A 15,218-nucleotide genomic window follows, 5' to 3' on the forward strand; every position below is an offset into this window, starting at 1 on the left:
GGGGTCTGCGCTGTCAATTAGACACTGCACAGACGGAGAGAGGGCGAGCGAGAGACATACATGGACAGAGACGAAGTGGGGAGAGAGAGCCAGAGAGAGAGAATGAGAGGAGGTAAATGAGAGGGACGAGAGAAAACTCAAAAAGAATGATTGGGGGAATATTACAGGACTGGTGGAGCAAGGGAAAGGAGGGAGAGCAGGAGGTCAGGCGGAGGGTAACTAGATGTTACGGAGGAGGAAGAACGAGTGAGTGAGAAACAGGGAGACGATAAACAAGTGCAGGCTGAAGTCAAGAGGGGCCTGCTGGGAGCTGCTCTGTGCGCTGATAAAGCAAATAAAGACAGAATACTCCAAAACAAACAGGCTAGAAAAACAGCAGCTTTTAGCTGCACTCTGAGCTCAGTTTAGATTCAGGCACTTTTTCAAAAAGGTCGATTCAAACTCAGCCACTTTCTTAAAATCAATTTGGGTCCACACACTTATTTTTAGAGGTTAATCCTGGGTCAGGAGTTCATGTGAGGTTTGTCCATTTATTAGACTTTGATAGAGTCTTGATACAACGCTGCACTGCAATTCCTTCACATTTTTCTATGCAGACCGAGTCCCTTTAAATGAATTTAATAACAAATTTTTACCATAGCTGCTCCAAAAGACAGCATGCATTTACCTGAGGGGAACTCTGTGTTGTAGCCTGACTAAAACACAGGCCCTCAACAGAAGATGGTCCTGGTCTGGTTAAAAGAAAACTTCAGAGAGATTTGCCTATGACAAGAATGTGATCTGCCCTCAATCTGGCCCAAAGACCAGGTGTATGCTGCAGGTTTGAGCTAAACGTCCTGTGTTAAGGTAAAACAATTGGAGTTCCTAGCATGCTACACGTAGATTTACCTGAAATATTAATCAAATAAATATAAATCAAATCACTCAATCAATCCGGTGTTTTTCACTTTACAAGGTGTAGTATCCAGGATAGTGGAGGGGGATGGTGGCGAGACATAGGAGACATCGTGTGTTTAAATAGTGTGATTTTCAATTATGAAGGTGGAATGCAGGTTGAATAGAGGCTATCTGACCAAATTCTCATAGGCTGCACAATTTCCAGAGTTACTGAACTCCACACGTTAGGTTATGGAATAAGGTTTCAACACTGACATGTAATCCACTGCAGCTCATCTACTCTTCCCTTATTGGTGCTTTAGATGTTGCAAATGTATCAAATAGTACATTTCAGTATTTTTGGTCTGATAATCATCTCACACGATCCATAGCAGCAGCTACACCCAAGCTGGATGTAACACCTCTTCTCTCATAATAAAGGAAGTTTAAGTTCAGGTGAAATTTCCTTTGGGCTGCTGCAGATATAGTGATTTTATGAATGATGAAATGAGATTACAATAAGTCATAAAACATATCTTCAGAGGATCTTAAAGAAAAAACCAAGAGGAGTAACATTTTTGAGAAAGGTTCACTAAATTTAGAAGAGCTCATGAAACCTCTTCATTTTAGTCAATTTACTAGATAGTTCTGTTGTTTTTGCTGTTATTCTTTATATTAGTCTCAACATTTCTTCATGTCCATAAAAGTTACTTTAACCTGTTTCAGTTAACTTTAAAGCGTCGTCATTAAGGACAAAAGTATCTGGTAACATGGTGTTTTTAGTCTAAAAGTCTAGAAGCAGACAGTGAGGTAGGAAACAAAATGTTAAAAGTATAAAAATAAATAAATATATAAATCTGAGATATTTTAGTCAGCTGGAGCCGCTTCTCCCAAACTGTGAATAAGGAAACCTAAAAGGTAAATCCGAAGATGTCCCGACCTCCAAAAAGCCACTGCTGGGTTAAACTGGAACACGTGACAAAGGCTTGCGAGCATGTGCATGCAATTAGTCAAATTTCGCCCCCGGACTAGTCTTCAAAAGATGATTTAACTGCTGTGAAAAATCTAATTTGTAGATCCAGGAAAATGAGACTTCACAGCATCGCTCTGCAGCTCTCCGAACCCTCCCCCCGAACAACAGGAAACAGTTGAAAGGTGAGAGCTGTTGGAGGGTTTTTCGGTTTGACCACAGAATGACCGCAGCCGCACTCTCTCACACACAGGAAGGGGTGTACATGTAGGTCATATCGGAGGAGACTGACGGAGAGGTCGGGACTGATAACGCAGAACAATGACCTGACCGGGTCACAGCGCGGCCACTGTATGTGCATATTAAAAACAAAATATATACAAAAGGCACTTCAGCGTGTGCGCGTCTGCATCTGTGACTGCGTGCGTGAAGCTATTTATCAAAGTCTGAGAGAGCTCATGGTGTGTTTGCGTTCATCAGAGTTTGAGCCACCTTGACTCGCCCCCCCCAATTTCTGACCGCTACTTGACCATTGGTCGGAAGTAGAGAGCCAGCGCTCCCCACCCCGTCCAATCAGGTCAGTGAATAGCCCCTGCTGCCGTGACCACCGCCTGACCTGCTGTCACGCCGATAAAGCTGGCCACAGACAGGACAGGAAGTTGAGACAGGGGCCGAGAAACACACGCTCATACACATACACACACTTAAGTGACCGTTCCCAGATAAATAACAGCTTACACTCGCGTCTGAGCAGCAGCCGCTTTTTGCTGCGTTATCTCGAGCACAACAGGATCGCAGGCTGCTTTATTATGGTCTGAACCTGTTGGAAGAGGGGAAGAGCAGAAATGTGTGTGAAGCAAAGAGGCAGGACAGGTGTATGCGGCAGACTTTCAGTGTTTGTGGAAAAGGAGAGAATTGTGTGAGAGACAGATCCATTAGATAAGCGTCTTTTTTTTTGGGGGGGGGGGCTGACGGCAGATTCTCACCCCTCCCTGGCACCACTACTTATCCCGCTGACCTTATATTGCACTTATTGTGAACCGTGTGAATGCGTGCTTCTGTGTCTGAGACATCAGCCCCCATGATGCCCAGCAATCACGCTTTAAGGCAGAAATTTAGAGAAAGTGGAGGAAGAGCAGAAGCAGATGAGACCATCAGAGACGGAGAGAGTGAGAGGGAAATTACTCCTCACAACCGGTGGATGACCTAAAGGTTTGGCACTAAAGTAGGAAGACTGTAAGCACCAACTCATTTTGCCTTTAACTGCTATCCATATTGCATGCAACATTTTTTTAAATCACTCGAAAGTAGAGCTGCAGTCATATTTTGCATTTTCTCTCTTTTTTTTTTCTTTAGTTGTTTTCATGCCAAAGGTGATTTAATCCCCATAGATTTGAAGGCACTTGCGGCCTTCGGGCTTGGAAACTAGTGAAAATAACTTTGTGTAACTAGAGATCCAGCTTTTACAGAGATCTTCCACCAACCCCCAAAGGTTTTAAGAAAACAAAACAAAAAATTAAGGTTTCAAAAAGGAGTCCAGAACCACAGAATCATGTTTACAGCATTAAAAACCACATAACCTGCTTATCAAGTTAATATTTCCACAACAAAAAGTCAGCAGATTAAGTTTTAACTTCATAAGATCAGTGACACAAAACATGGGCGAAACATAGGACAAGGTTTCCGCAAGAAAACCAGGACGAGCTTGCGTGGTTACACGGCAAGTCTCTCAAGCTGTTGGCCATCATCACGGAGGACTATTTGCTGTGTTTGAGAGTTTTTAGAGGGCTAACAAAAGCAACGTTTCAGAGCATCCCCCCCCCCCCGTTTCCACACCCAAGTTTGCACGCATGGATGTCAACTACCAGCAAATGTGTTGCTGCATTTTGTGCAAACTGCTCGCATCCCTGTTTTTGTTTGTGTGTCGGCCTCTGCACGCTCGTTCTTCCAAAAGATCGGCAGGCGAGCATTTAGATGTCCGTCTGCTGCTCATCCTCTCTTCGGCCCCTTTCTTCTCCGCTCATCCCGCTCTTTCACCCCTCTCCACTCCTCTATTCATCCCCCCTTCTGTGACCGGTCAAACAGATGAAGAGAAGTGTCAGCCTCCCGATGAGAGAGAGAGAGGGAGCGAGGTAGAGAGACAGGGGGAGAGACCAGTGGAGAGAGAGACCACCCTGTCCGTCTGTTCGACTCGCCGTATCACTTTCACCTGACTGCACTCTTTCACTTGCAATCCCTCGCTTTTTTGCTCCATTCCATCAACTTTTTTTTTCCTTCACACATTCATGTCTCGTTTTGTCACTCGGTGAGTTCAGAATCGGGCCAGAATGCTTTCTCTCTTTTCCACTTCCATCTCCTCCCGTCATCTTCCTTTGGACTCATTCATCTCCTCCTCATCGAGTCTTGCGCATCAACTTTCCCCCTCATTTCCGCCTTTCTGTTAAGATTTTTGTACTTTCGCCATCTCTGCCTTTTCTCCCACCACCCCTTACATTCATCTTCCTTACGTGCTCGTCCTCTCCTCTTTCCCCATCCGTCTGAGTCTGGTGAGGAGTTGAAAGGTCAGAGGTGAACCTGTTGCATGTGCGGTCATTGCTGCTCAACCCTAACACACACACACACACACACACACACACACACACACACACACGGTTCACCCTGGTCTTGTCAGCAGTCCCTTTCCTGACTCTGACCTGTCACACACACACACACACACACACACTCCTAAAAACACACACACACACACACACACGCCCATGTTGCAGCTGTCCCAGCGTGACCACAGTTCTTAGGAATGTGATGGTAGCAGATTTTTCTGTCTCCTTCCACTCCTCTGACCTCGTCTATCTCTTCCTGTCCTCATCCTCACCTCTGTCCTACCCTTCTCTTAATCCTTCACTTTCTCTTTACCTTTTGCCTCACGTCGCCCTCCCCGGCATCTTTCTCTTGTGTGAAAACATCGCAAAGAGTGAAGAGAGGTCACCAAATAAGCAAGCCTCAGCATACGACCTGGTAAAACGTTGCAATAAACGGGTAAACGGGGTCAACAGCTCAAACGGAGTTTGAGGTAGGAAAGCGTTGTGTTCATATGGAGTCTTGCTTTTCAGTTTCCAGCCAATGAAGGTTGTCAAAGCAGTAAGCACAAACATTAAAAAGCAAATGGGAACAAAACGGCAGAACATAAAGCAGCTTCAGGGATGTCTAGTTCCCGTGCACTAGTAGGTCTTTCTTTCCTTTCTACGGTTTCTGTTTACATTAAATTTACAGCATATAAAATTAACATTTCATATATGATATGTTAAATCTTGTTCCTGACTAAACTAAGTCTTTTTAGTTTCATTCATTATTTTTGTATTTATTTTGTTCTGAATTTGAGTTTCAGTAAGTTTTTATGATTTAAAACTGTCTTTAATTTCTTATCATCAGTATTATTGTTGTGATCAACAATATTTTTGCTCTTTATTGCTGTCATTAATTACAATCATCCTTATAACCATTATATCATCATCATCATTATCATCAGCAGCAGCAGCATCAGGATGAAACAGTGGTCAAAAATTTCCAGAATTACAATCACCAATATTATTATTAGTGGTAGTTGTTTTAGGATTATAAGCACATTTTAACATTACAGAACTATTACAAACAAACAACACCTGGGTTCAAAGTTCAAAGTGACATGAAACAAAAATATTTAATAAAAGATTTCAGCGTGTCCTGCTTTTCTTGTTGCATCTGCAGCTCCTGTCCTGTTGTTGCTTTGCTAAAAATAACATTTAGAAAATAAAACTGAAAAAAAAACCAAAAACAATTTATTTCAGTTAAATTGTGTTTTTCCTAAATATAAAACTGAACTAAAACTAAGAAAGAAAAGACTCATCTACCCACCCATCCATCTATCTATATATCCACCTTCATTACTATATCTATCAGCCTACCTACCAACTCACCTACTCAGCGCATAACAATGTAAGAAAACCCCTGCTTTTGCTCTTTCTACCTTACTTGCTCTACCTCAGAACATTTACTTAACCCTCCCTATTTCACCAACATCATGCGCTCCTTTCCTTCTCTCTCATTCTTCCCCATATGGGTGTAGTTTTCAGGTCAACTTGGCTAAAGACAGACTGTGGATCAAACTTCGAGAAATAAATCACACTGACATATTACAGGCTTAGCAGTAGCTAAAATGAAAATTCATTTATCCCCGTCTCGAGGACTGAAGTAAAAACTTTGCCAAAACTAAGGAGAAACCTGATATGATCAACACAAAGTTTCGGGTTAACGATGTGAGCATAAACAAAGTTACTAAGACAATATGGTTGTGAGGGATTATTTCCTGCAGGAGCGTATCACGTTTGAAAGGAAGCGGGGAGCGTTAAGTAGCATGTGCACTCCAGTGGGGAACAATGAGTCGACAAACAAACTGTGGTGGAATCAAGTGAAGGCTTCCTGCCGTGTTGATGGACGACCTTGTTCTGTACAAGTTGTTTTTCTTACTGATACAACAGGCCTGAATGAGAGCCAAGAGCTTTTCTCCGAGGAAGAAACAAACCCTCGTTTTTTGAAACGTCGTGAAATTTAATCCACTACGTGAGGTTATCGTCATGTAGTCGTCCCATGAATAAAAGCTTAATCAGGGTTATTTTGCAAGTCTCCAACTTCTGATCTGGGATAAACAGCGTATGCATTTATAACGTGAGTCAAGCCAGGCTTGGTTTAGTTTTTAAAAGAAACAAAAACTTAGTTTAGCAAACTTTTTGCTTAATTTAAAGTTAAAGCGCACATTTAAAGGAAAGGATGCTTTGTTTTTCTTCAATGTGACGTTATTAGACACTTCAAATCCAAACTTGGAAAAAAAGATGGGTAAAAGAAAACAAGACAGAGGAAAGCAAAACCCAAAAAGTAAGATGAATACAAACAGCTTCATGTATCCGAGATATGAGGTCATGAGGTAAAGCTGCAGCATTAACGTCATTTGCAGTTTGTGTTTTTTTTGGAAATGAAAGTCTCTGAGGACTTTCACAGTTAATTTCATACTGTTATCATTCGCTATCATCTTTAATGGCTTTAACCTTCAGGAAAGAAACTTAATGACAGCAGAAATTACAAGGACTGCCCCGGGGGTATGAGGTGACAGAGTTCCTAAAACTGTTAAGACGATCAAAATAGCAAGTTCAGAAAAATAATAGAACTTCTGATACATTCAGCTTGTGTTTTCCATATCTTCGTTTCTTTCCATCACTCCTTCCCTTTTTCCAAACTTCTCTCCCGTCTCCCTCCCACTGCTCTGTCAGTCTGGGTTAGGAGGTGGTGAGATGGAGGTTTCCTCTCCCACTGGGCCTCATTGCCTCCCTTAGCTTGTGTACTGCCTCCACATACACACACAGAGGGGGAGAATCTGCTATCCTGTCACTGGATAATCGCTACTGGCCACGCCAGTCAATCTACGCACACACAAAGTTGGGATAAGGGGAGCAGTCGTCATGCTGTGACATGTTGCTTTTGGAGAGTGAGGGGGGAAGCCTCGTGAGGTAATGCTCGGGATGGACGCGAGCGTCAGACACAGGGCAGACGGCACTGAAAGTCTGCACGACTGTGTGTGTGCTTAGAAAGGGAACTGGGTGATATGTTGACCGCTGAAATCCAGCACGTGAAGTGGTGAATTGGCGGACGGAGAGACGGAATAATTTAAGGAAGACGGTGACAAGTACAACGGAAAGAACTACAAGTTGGGGTAGGAGTGAGAAGGACAGCGACAGGGAATGAAGTTAAAGGGAATGAAAAGGTGCCAGTAAGTGAAGCACAGAGCAGAAACAAAGAACATCGAAGTGAGAATTCAAATTTTTAGTTAGTAGTTTTAGTTAGTCGTCTCCTGTGTTGTGTGATTAATGTCTGCTTTTTCTTATTTTGCCCCAGCTGTTTTCTCCGGATTACTCTCCAGTTTGTTTAAAAACCTTAGTTTGCCCTAATGCTGCACATTTTGCTGTTTTCACCAAATAAAAATTTGCTGTTGTTTATTCACTCTAACATCCGAGTCTGTATTTTGGGTTTGCATTCCACTTACATGTGGAAATATAATGTTGAATGTTGGACTCTCATATGAAACATGACCATTGGACCTCTAAACTGGAGAAACCAAGCAGCCACTCACCTCAGCAGAGCATGAACTCATCTGCACCTAAAGGTTAAAGGTTACTCGTTCAAGGGTGTCAATGTTCTGGCTCACTGTGAACAACCATCACTGAACAGAGGGGGTGGTACGACACGAACTGTTTGCCACCTACAATCCACTTTGGAGATCCTTTCTCAGGTGCCTTAACCCCCACTCACATTTTGCGTCAGGTGACCTCAATAGGTTGCATAATAAAGTGAGGCAAAGTCAGTTGTTTCACTACGAAACCGCCTTTTTTCAAACCTTGGCTCATGCGATCAGGCACATGATTAATAGCGGGTCAGCTACCTTCTAGGGGACAATCCCCACTAGTGTTTAAATATCTGGGACTCTCCACCTTTTTCTTTTAGAACTAAAGAAGCCTCTCGGTTGAAAAGTCTTCACAGAAGTCCAGTCTTTTCCAAACTCTTAAAAACACATTAACAACGTTTCAAATCTCTGTGAGGCAAAACCTTAATAGGGTCACAATCAGGGAAGACCCACCTCCTTTTAAACGTTTTGGGAGGGGGAGCCAATCAGCAGAAAGCTGACTTAAAAGGAGACAGAGGATGAACTTAAGGCCCAATTATTAAACAAATATGAATGATTTAGAACTGGGAATCATGCAACACTACATTAGTCGAATCCTAAAATAAAAATATGGAGTTGGTCAACTTTCAACTGCACAGGGCAGTGCAGTTGAAAGTTGCACTGCCCTGTGCCCCCCCCCCACCCACCCATCGGCAGCTGACCTGGGTAAGCAGTTAAAAAAAAAAATGGATGGACAGATGGTTTAAAAGGAAAAAAAAAAACAAAAGGGGAAAGAAATGACATTTTATTTTTAAGGAGATGAATGGGTGGAATTTGACTGTCTGTGGTCAACCGAAGGAATGAAACCAATCACACACACACAGACGGGAGAGGGCTGAAGGTGGAAGAATGCATGCCTGGCGTATGAACGAGTGGAGAAGGGGATGAGTGGAACTCCACTGTTGCAAGCGTTTTTTTGGGGGGAAGCCACACCGCAACACAAACACACACCAGAGGGCCAGCCAAAGGTTTGAAGCAACCACAGACTTCTGAATGTTCTAAATATAGGAGGATTGATAGGATCTGTGGAAAAGTACAACCTGGGGATTGAATACACACACCAACACAATCAGCCTCCTACGCTCAACAAATTATTTAGCAATCATAGGGAAGAGGAGAAAGCTGCTGACAACTTAGATAAGCTTGTTGTTACAGTGAATCAGCCTTTTTCTAGACAGCCTTGAGTAGTGTGCCATGAAAATGTGAATTCTGGCTGGTGTGACACTGCCCTTTTTTTCCCTTTTCTTTTTTTTTTTTGGTGATTTTGCAGATAAAAGCATGAACTTGTCTTGTTTGGAGCCTGCAGTGGTTTCACTGTGGGACTCAAAGTTGGCAAATTCTGAATACTAAAAGTGACAGTTTCTTTCTTTGTTTAAGTTAATTTGATGCATAGCTGCTTAAAGAAGGCAATGCACCCAACACAAATCAACCTTATCAACCCAAATCTTTGGGAAAACTCCACCACTGCCTTGTCCCAGGTCCAGGATGAGAGAGTAGGACGGTTGGGCATGGGACCAACAACCGCACTCTATAAACAGCTAACTGCTACAGAAGCATCGATGACAAACTCACAGCGAAGCGCTGGCAGGCAGCAGTGGATGGCCTACGCTCCAGGGGGAGGCTAAGGGCCTAACTAACGTCATTGTGTCCAACTTTGCATGTACACTAGCAGCTGCAGGATCACACAAACATCAGGGTTTTGCCAGAAGCGGGGGGTAGAAATCACCATCTTTGTGGCTGAAGTATCAAAGTTTCAAGAGACATCTACAGAGGGCGGATTGTCGATATATTGGGCAAAGGGTGTTGAATATGGAAGAGCCAGGCAAGAGGAAGACCACAGAGAAAATTCATGGATGTAGTGCAGGAAAACATGCAGAGGGTTGGAGTGACCTGGGAGTATAGCAGGGATAGGGAGGGATGGAGTCAGATGACCCGATTTTGTGACCTCTAAAGGGAGCAGCAGGAAGAAGAAGAAGAAAAGGACGAACACACTTACAGGAGCTTTCAGACATATGAAAATGCACAAAAAAGTTTAGGACCTATGTAATCCTTTTCTCAAGCTGTCAAATGGGCAGAGTCTTTGCCAGGTCAATTTTGGAACCCTGGGTCTTATGTTTGAATTTGCACTGTATAAAGAATAGAAAAACTTTACTTTTCTCATGTTTCTCTCTTCATTTTGTCACAATAAAAAAAGGACGTATTTCTGACCAAACACAACTCGAGACCTCCTGCCTTCAGGAATCAGTAAGGATACAGTTTAATTTTGGGGGGTATTGACTGAAATGTGCCTGCAGCACTGACTATTGAAAAATCCCAAATGCTTATTACTGATTTATTTAAAAAAGGGCCAGCTGAAAACACTTGATAGAGCATACAAGATTATTGCTTCCAGCTAAATTTTGACAGTCGACAGCACCTTGACAGGGATCCTCCTTCTTCCTTCTTCTCTGATCGGAAAAGTTTATACATGTACGTCTATTATATCTTTACATGGAGACTTGTAAGTCTTTTGTCCCACATGGCCTTTTCCCCCAATCCTCACAGTGGCTATCTGCTCCAAAATGCAGATACTGAGTTAAAAACAGGCTGTACTTTTAAGAAAATGCTTAATGGTGTTAAAAAAACTTTTTTTGCAGGTATGACATATGTCTGAGCTGCCCGTATACATCGATTGTACGCGCTCGGTGTGTGTGTGTGTGTGTGTCCATCCAAGTATCTAAAAGTGCATAAGTGTGTGTGTCCTGGGGGAACTCCTGTCTCAGCCCTGTCCCAGGACCCAGGATCCTTCCAGAACACCGGGACCCGACCACCCAACAAACGGACCCGTCAGCGTGATTTATCGGCCATTCAAAAATCAGGTCACACACACAAACACACACGGACATATTGCACAAAGACCCGCACACACTCACAGAGCGCCAACATACGAAAGTCGACACAGGAAAATGAAAAATCGACCCTCGCACAAACACACAAGAAAAGATGCGCTCGGGCAGATGTGTACGCACCGACGTCACGTATGAAAGCTCGTTCAGAGCTTTGGGGGGGAAAGGAATGCTCTTTCTTTTGATATAAGAAGAATGGTGAGGAAAAACAAAGGAGGAGAGAGATATAAAAGAGCGAAGGAGCTGAATAACGCTAAAAGAGTCGACTGATTCTGATCACTGACAAAGGAGGAGGAGGAGGAGGATGGAGCTGAAGGAAGAGGACGAGGTAGCGGGCAGTGGGAGCAAAATGGGGAAAGAGCGGAGGAGAGAAGAGAGAAGAAGGAGGGGGGGTAGCTGAAGTAAACATCAATGCCGGATGAATGCAATTTTTTCTTTTCTCATTCTCCCCATCTTCCCCCCTTCCTTCTCCTCCTCCGAGCGAGAGGACAAGAGGCACTGCATCATCCCGACAGGCGGAGAAAGAGAAGAGAGGGAGAGAGAAAGAGGGATTGTGACGGAGGGATAAAGGGCTATCCGTCTCTGTCTGTCACCTCATTCATCGTCCCCTGCTCCGTCCTGCCGGCCCATCCGTCATCCGCTGTCACACACACACACACACACACACACACACACACACACACACACATACAAACACACACTTTCCACCAACTTTCACACACTCAACAACAACAAACACACATCAAAGGCGAGCACAAACTTTGACTCCCTCTCCGCCCTGTTTCACACATTCACTGGACTGACACACACACACACTTTCACAGCAACTATGACAAACACGCAGCAGCCAGAAAAGCCACACACAAACGTTTTAGTCGGGCTCTCCGCCCCGTTTCACACATTCAGCGATGACACAGACACACAAACGGCGCTTCAGTTTCACACACTCGGCGGCGACTCACGAACGCGCCAGAGCCTCGGAAACGGCGACGGCAAACACAAGTTTGCGTGCTCTCGCGCACGTACGTGGGCGCCGGCTTGCCAAATGCTTTTTTCGCAAAGTTAATATGTGACATCGACACACACACCCACACACACAACTTCGCCTAGCGTCCTGGATTCTCATCGGGGTTGTCCAGTTCTGTCCCCCGCTCTGTTTTTCCCAGGATCCAAAAACAAGACGCCCACAGCACACAATCGGGCCGCTTCCTGTACTCGACTGTTTCTCAGCATCCGGCTCGCGGACCCACTTTATTGCCACAGGGCGCAATATGAAGGCCGCTTCAGCGACGTGTGTTAGAAAGTCAGAAACTGGGCAAAAGAGACAACACGGGACACGTCACTAATGCTAAAACCAGCCCTAAACACTGGCCTTGATCCTGACAGCTTTATTGTGTGTTCCAACTTCTCATATACACAAACTGAGGCTGAAGTTGTTTTTTTGTGGTGTTTCTGGTGCTTTAGGCCTTTTACCGCCTGTGTCTTACCTGCAACAACTGGTTTTAACTGTTATTTCAGCTGCTGCTCTTTCTGATCATTCATTTGTGGGTTTTCAGCAGGGATCTCTGTGAGGTAAACCCAGTCAAAATGTGGGACACTGTCTATAGATGTGGTCGATATAAATATGTAAAAATGCTGCAGATTCCCAGATGAAGCAGAAACCCGTGTCTGCACCCATTCACTTACACACTGATGGCAGCAGATCACAAGTCAGCACCTCTCAGGGGCAGTTCTGGTTGTGGTGAAGTTGAATGTTTTTGTTGCTTTTGCAGCGTAATCAGAGAAATGTTATATGCAACTTCATGCATCAATCAACTACAACACTCAGGTAAGCAGAATAAAGCTCACTATCTTCTTACACTTGTTGCAATGTTCTTCTGAGAGACTGCTGTGAGAAACCAAATCACTTCCAAACTGTTCAAAAGAACACACGAAAAAGGTGTTGGTGATTTTTTGCACATGTCGAGGAGCGTGTCAGGCTACATTTCACTGTGTGTTATACTTGTATAACTATGCATGTGACAAATAAAGAACCTTGAACCTTGACTAGACATTCATTCAAGTCCACTGATCCCAATCAGAGCCAGTATGGATAGACGCGGATCCACGAAGCTCCCGCCCCACGACACCCAAAGGATGTGTGTGTAAAAGACTTCAGTGGCAAGGACTCCCAGAGGCCCTGAATGCAGGCCCAGACTGAACAATTTAGCAGAACAAAGGCAAACCTACACAATGTTAAACAGGTTATTTCAATTCAATTCAGTTTTATTTATATAGCACCAGATCACAGCAACAGTCACCGCAAGGTGACTTATATTGTATGGTGGAAACTCTTCAGTAATAGAAAGAAAAGCTAATCAATTAGGAGTTGAGCAAGCACTTGGAGACAGTGGGAAGGAAAAACTATTTCCACAGGAAGAAACCTCTGGCAGAACCAGGCTTAGGAAGGCGAAGCCATCCCCCTCGACCAGTTGGAGGTGGATGATTTATGATGTGTCTGATTTAAATCTTTGGTTGCATTCATGAAAATCTGTTAACCTCAGTTTTGTTTTGTTTTTTTGTTTTTTTGTGTGTGTGTGTGTGTGGGGGGGGGGGGGGGGGGGGCAACGGAAGTTTAATTTTTACACTCTACAAAAGTGAGACGAACTTTTAATGTTTTTCTTTTAAAGCAAATCGATGAATAGCACACTGTGGAGCATCTCCATCATTTTGATGTAGAGAGATCATTACGGGAGATCTTCAAAGAGGTTAGAGGTTAAGTTAAAGACCCAAAACAATTATAGACAGAAACCCAACAATCCACTGGTCTCCAGTGAGCGAGCATTCGGCGACAGCGGGGACATAAAGAGTAAACAGGAGGAATCTTCAGATCAGGGTCTTTGCAGATAAGATGCTTGAACCTTTCACCACAGTAAAGCATCAGTTGTTCGTTACAACATTCAGGTTTCCCGTTTTTTCTCTCGAAACATCGTCACTTCCTCGCAATGAATGTGTGAGGAATTTGATGAGAGATAAGGCAGCAGTAGAGATATGTTAGATGTTAGAAACTTCCAGATAAACACAGTAAGTAAACAAAAGGGTGGAGAAAGCAAGGACGACTGGGATGTGGGATAACAAAAAAAAAGAAGAGAAAACGAAGAAGGAATAAAATCAGAAAACCAAATGAAGGGTGAAGATGAGGAGGGTTGAGGGGAGTGTGAGGGAGGATGGGAGAAGGATGAAAAGGACAAGGAAGTGGGGGGGAGGAGGAGGAGGCAGAAAAAAAAGATAGTGGGGTAAATAAAAAAATAAAGAAAAAAACACACAGAAAGAGAAAATGAAGGAGAGAGGACCACGAGGGAGACAAAGACCTACTTGTCTCAAGTCACTGAAGGCCAGAAGCAACGTGTCACCCTGGAAGCCTGCGACCGGGCCGGCTCTGGCAAAACCTGTGGGAAAATACAAGCCCGCCACCCCCAGTCCACCCCCGGAGAGAGGGAAGAGAGGAGGAGGAGGAAAAAAAAATAAGAGGGTGAAAAACAGAATAATAAAAGACCTGGTCGGATTTGCTATGCATCGGGATAGATTGGCAGACAAATGACAGCCTGGGGAGGAGGGGGGAGAGGAAAGGGGAGGGCAGGGTGTTAGAGTCATGTCGCTAGGTCTTGCTGAAAAAGAGTGTGTGCGTGCCTGTGAAAGTGTGTGTGTTTGGGGTGATGCAGACTTGGTGAAAGTGAAGGAGATAATGTCAGAGTTTTAAGGCTAGCGCGCGCGTGCGTGTGTGTGCGCATTGCTTGTACAGGGCTTAGCTGTTCGATTTTGAACCCAGACGTGAGGCCTGTGTGTGCGCGTCAGGGTCGTACGGAGTGTGAACTAGGGTCTTGGCGTCAGTTGGCTCAGTAAACAAGCCGAAGCGAGGGAACGAGAGGAGAGGAAAGAGGAGCGCCGTGGTGTAGAGAGGGAGCCAGAGCCAGCCTGTAGCTAATCTCTTTTACCTCAGGACACACACAGAAGCACAAGGCCATACACACTACAGCACTGATTACACGCCCGCCGTCTTCACTGACCCCAGAGACACACACACACACACACGTCCTGCACATAAACTTTGAAGCCATCGCCTAAGCTAACCTTTTAAACGATTCTTCCACCCAAACTTGGTTCAACTTTCTCTTAATTTCTCCCTCTGCCGTCACTTAACAGGCACTGGTCTTGGCAGCAGCACTATTACCACTCGCTCCCTTTTGAATATTTCAAATTAGTG

The 15,218-nt window shown here is 44.2% G+C and overlaps 1 protein-coding gene across 5 annotated transcripts in view; it reads right to left on the reverse strand.

Moving 5' to 3' along the window:
• exoc6b (exocyst complex component 6B) overlaps window positions 1–15,218 on the reverse strand; it is a 124,950-nt gene that overhangs the window by 21,786 nt on the left and 87,946 nt on the right. For all 5 annotated transcript variants that reach the window (XM_026162788.2, XM_026162786.2, XM_080292217.1 and 2 more), the window contains one exon: window positions 14,330–14,403. In XM_026162788.2, coding sequence (XP_026018573.1) covers window positions 14,330–14,403 — 74 coding nt within the window. The remainder of the gene's footprint in view (window positions 1–14,329; window positions 14,404–15,218) is intronic.

Source organism: Astatotilapia calliptera, chromosome 3 (assembly GCF_964374335.1).
Source record: "Astatotilapia calliptera chromosome 3, fAstCal68.1, whole genome shotgun sequence".
In the NCBI taxonomy this organism is placed as follows: domain Eukaryota; kingdom Metazoa; phylum Chordata; class Actinopteri; order Cichliformes; family Cichlidae; genus Astatotilapia; species Astatotilapia calliptera.